Source organism: Ptychodera flava (genome assembly GCF_041260155.1).
Source record: "Ptychodera flava strain L36383 chromosome 23 unlocalized genomic scaffold, AS_Pfla_20210202 Scaffold_24__1_contigs__length_23054250_pilon, whole genome shotgun sequence".
NCBI classification, from domain to species: Eukaryota; Metazoa; Hemichordata; class Enteropneusta; family Ptychoderidae; genus Ptychodera; species Ptychodera flava.
Window position 1 is genome coordinate 17,691,924 of NW_027248278.1, and position 4,411 is coordinate 17,696,334.

The 4,411-nt window shown below is 38.9% G+C and overlaps 1 protein-coding gene across 1 annotated transcript; it reads left to right on the forward strand.

Annotated features, from left to right (window-relative positions):
- Positions 1–552: 552 nt before the first annotated feature.
- LOC139124713 (immunoglobulin superfamily containing leucine-rich repeat protein-like) lies at positions 553–2,219 on the forward strand. Its single transcript, XM_070690830.1, has 3 exons — positions 553–679; positions 1,142–1,399; positions 2,074–2,219. Exons 1-3 carry the CDS (start codon positions 553–555, stop codon positions 2,217–2,219), a joined length of 531 nt encoding a protein of 176 aa, XP_070546931.1.
- The last annotated feature ends 2,192 nt before the right edge of the window (positions 2,220–4,411 follow it).

The following is a 4,411-nucleotide window of genomic DNA, read 5'->3' on the forward strand; positions in this document are numbered from 1 at the left end:
TTTGGACGGGGCAAAAATAAATTTGATTGCCCCTTGTACCCATTTTATTATTGTTATGGTTTCTCTCACATACGGGGTCGGCGATGGTGATGGGGCTGGGCCATAGAACCAAAGGAATGAGTCGGCAACGCCGCCGGATGCGGAAGGCATGCACACATACGTTGACCATTTGACTAAGCTGTGTCAAGCGCTGCTTTTACCTTTTTTAGGACTGGCAGCCTTCGATACGAACTCACCAACAGCAAAGAAATCCTCAGTCGAAGACCCTGGCTTAATAGCATTCCCTACCTTAAAGTGACGTTTTGTGCTTTAATGTATTCGAAACCGATTGACGTTTAACTGCCTCGGCAAACTAGTAAAATAATACAACCTGTAATTTTATTTTGATAGGTACTTCGGATCCCCAGCGTACAATTTTTACTGTGCACCATGGTTCGACACTCCGCTTTTATGGCAGCACTGTCCATAATATTAATGGCTGTTAGAGGAATGCGGGGCTGTCCAACGAGCTGTTTCTGTTTGTCGAATACCGTCCGCTGCACCCACCGTTCCATGACAGCGATACCAACACATATTCCAGAAGACGTTGAGATCCTTGACCTCGGCTATAATAGAATCCCATCTCTTCCAATGGAAGGATTCAGTTCCCTGTCACGACTGAAAAACTTACACCTGGACGGTAATGTTATCGCAGTCATTTCATCCGACGCATTCTATAATCTAACCAGTCTTGAGGAATTGCGTCTCAAATACAATAACATTACAACCTTGCTGGGTCCTGTGTTTAGTTCAATGTCACGACTAAAGAGGCTATACCTGGACCATAACGCGATCTTAGTCATTTCATCCGAAGTATTCCAAAATCTAACCAGTCTAGAGGAACTGCACCTTCAATACAATAATATCACAACATTGCAGGCTTTTGTGTTTCGTTCCCTGTCACGACTTAAGTACCTAATCCTGGACCATAATTATATATAAGTCATTTCGTCAGAAGCATATCACAATCTCATCAGTTTGGAGGAATTAAACCTCGAATACAATAACATCACAACATTGCAGGCTTTTGTGTTTTGTGCCCTGTCGCGACTTAAGTACCTAACGCTGCACCATAATGATCTTTCTGTTATTATATCCAAAGCATATGACAATCTAACCACTTTGGAGGAATTGAACCTCCAGTACAATAACATCACAAAGTTGGAAGACTTTTCATTCAGTTCCCTGTCACAGCTGAAGATCCTATATCTGAGCGGTAACTCTATCTCAGTGATTTCATCTGAAGCATTCCATAATGTAACCAGTCTAGAAGAATTGCGTCTTCAATACAATGACATCACAACATTAGAGGCTTATGTGTTTAGTTCCCTGTCACAAATGAAGCACCTATACCTTCATGGTAATTCTATCTCAATCATTTCATCAGAAGCTTTTCTTGGTCTGACCAGCAGGAACGACATTCGTACTTTGCAGGAACGTGTTTTTTAGCGATTTGCACAGTCTACAGGATTTGCGGCTGCGCAATAATCATATTGCCATGCTACCCGAGACGATTTTCTCCGGATTCTTAGCTAATGATAGTGACAGTGTGGGACACATCATCATTGACCTGCATGACAACCCATGGGTGTGTGATTGCCACCTAAAGGGTTACGTCAATTTGCTGAAGATATAGGACCCTTTCAAGAGGGGAAAACTATACAACTAACTGGGCTAGTGTGCCAAAACCCCAAAATCTATGCTGATCGCGATTTTATGGCCATACCTACAGAGAACATGACATGCGATGGCCCAGACTTAATAAAATGATAAATTGGGTTGACGTTGAGGAGGGTGACAGAGTAATTCTTAACTGTACTGCAAAAAGTGTGGCTGATTCAGAGGTTTACTGGATAACACCGAGTGGTGAAATTTTAAACACAACTAACAGTGGCGCTATGGAGGAGATACTCCTTATATCAAGAGATGCCATTCTAATAAATTCAACGAAAATTAAACATTCTGGCACCTACATATGTAAAACAATTAATTTCTTTAAGAATACTGCAATTTATGCTACCCACTTACACGTAGTCTCACAGCCTATGCCTGAAACACAACCAAATATGATTGAACGCGATGGGGAGCAAGGCACGAAGTCCACCACAATGTCTGCGCGTGCTGGAGTAATGTTCGGAGTTTTCACCGGCGGCATCTTGTTTGGTTTTGGATTGGTTTAAAGTGATAATGGTTATAATGGCAGCTGTTAAAAGGAAATTCACTGATAAAGACGAAGGACGACGACAACGGTCAACATACAGCAGCATCAGATTCAGTGACTTGAGAAATCGATTTATTAGTCCCGAAGAAAGCTACCCTGGAGGCACCACTTATGACGTGATCTACGAGGATGCATCAACACTCCACGAAAATATGCCTTCTAGAGATGTTTCGCCTACGGAAGAAAACTCTGCCGAAATAGTCTATGCAAACAAAATGATGATGAATATTCCGGATTCCACATACACGCCATTGTCTCCAGACACCAAGAACCCAAACACGTATACGAAACATTAACCAATAAATAAGTAGATTTAAGTATAAAGTGATAGCTGTATGAATGATTGATTATAGGGTGATTGATGAAAATGTAGAATAAATAGCCATTAGTTTTGCTAAATAACACTCGATAATCATGGAGAAGATCTGTTCACTTTGAGATCATCAATTTACGTCCTTCAAATACAATGCATGCTACATAATGCATATTTGCTATGCGTGTCTCATGTTTGCTACGGATCGAAGACTTGATTCTTTCATACAGAAAGAAGAGGATGAAGATATACTCATTTATCCATGATGCATGAAACTATGTTTTTTTCTGGCTAACAAGCTACCCAGACAAACATGCCAAAAATGTTTTTACCATCGCAACGCGCCATAATAGTATTTTAGTGAAGAAATGTTAAGCTTCGACAACCAACATGTAAACAAATCTGCATTCACCTGAGAATGTTATAAACCACAAACATTGTAAGGCTGAGCCGAGCGTCATATTGCCAGCAAGGTGGTGTCCTTCAGACTCTCTTGATTAATTTTTGCTTTCCGTAGTGTCATGTTTAGAGAAATCTATCGTTGGACTCTAGGCTTATGATTTACTTGTAAGACTTTCTAGTTTTTGTTATCAATAATGCATGAGACTTTAGGTGTGTTAGCTTGTTTAAGGACAGTCTTAAGTAAGACAGAAAAATTTTTCTTATAATACTGTCTCGCTGGTATTGATTTACTTTCTTAAATTTCAATGTCTCTATATACTTAATCGTCCTTGGATGCATTATGTTTTTGATCATTCAAAATTATCCAAAGAAAAATGTGCATACACTTACTTTAAATGAACAAATTTGATCATTTGATCATTATGACGTGGCTTGTAAGAATGTTTTCCCTCGTATAGTACTTTCGATTTGTGATTCCTTCAAGAGAATCCTCTTCTGATATTTCAAGTATTATCACATGAACTAGCCCGATTCGCCGCCTGTAGACGTAGAACAAGACAGATAGATTATCCGAATTACCCCTGTTGTACGTCATCAACAGTGACTTTTTCCGACACGTGGCACCGTTAAGATACGTTGCGACACAGACCGATTTGTCGTAATCGATGCTGTGCTCTCATGACATTTTCCCAAAAGCTTACCCGATAAATCCAGACATGGAAACATAGAAGGCACGTCCAACGAAATTTCGTGTCCCTAAAAATATTGCTAATGGGGATACCGTCGATGTTTTTCAACGGCTCAGTAACGTAGCAGCTAGCGACTCAAAAGTTAGATGTATTTTACCTGTAATGCTACCCTTTAATCTTACTCGGAGTCAAATTTTCGGACTCATATACAAAGCAACATCTTTGGTTTGCTTCTCACACGGACACATATTGAAGCCTTTGGAGAAAATAAAGCTTTAATTATCTCATTGTTGTGAAAACTTAAATTTAACTGCACAGTAGAGTTAATAGAAGGTAACCACGCACTTTGTACTTCATGTATTGGTAAAATGATGGTACTCTCCTGCTAATACCAAACAATGACTCCTGATTTTCATTATTGATTACGAAATAAATAGGTTTAAAGTTTCAATTAATTTAAATATATCTGTTACGAGGCACTTCATATCTTAAGGTGTAAGAGTTGTCCATGCAAGACGCATGGTTCAACAGTGTTAAACCACATATGCAAAGATGATTTTAAAAAGACTTCAATTTGTAGTATTTTATTATAAACTGTACTTGATAAATTTAGTGATAACCGATAATTATCATAAAAATCACATGTGTTATTTTTAGTACTAAATACTTTTGAAAATTCAAACAGGTGACATCCCTGATATCTGACTCAGTGTTTTCAATGATGAAGTGAATGCATAACTGTTCAGT

What these genes read in the sequence shown, in the direction of transcription:
- LOC139124713 (XM_070690830.1), top strand. Translation starts at nt 553, where the DNA reads ATGACAGCGATACCAACACATATTCCAGAAGACGTTGAGATCCTTGAC. An exon ending in GAAAAACTTACACCTGGACG is followed by an intron (nt 680 to 1,141) that starts GTAATGTTATCG and finishes TTATATCCAAAG; the next exon opens with CATATGACAATCTAACCACT. An exon ending in GAAGCACCTATACCTTCATG is followed by an intron (nt 1,400 to 2,073) that starts GTAATTCTATCT and finishes ACTTACACGTAG; the next exon opens with TCTCACAGCCTATGCCTGAA.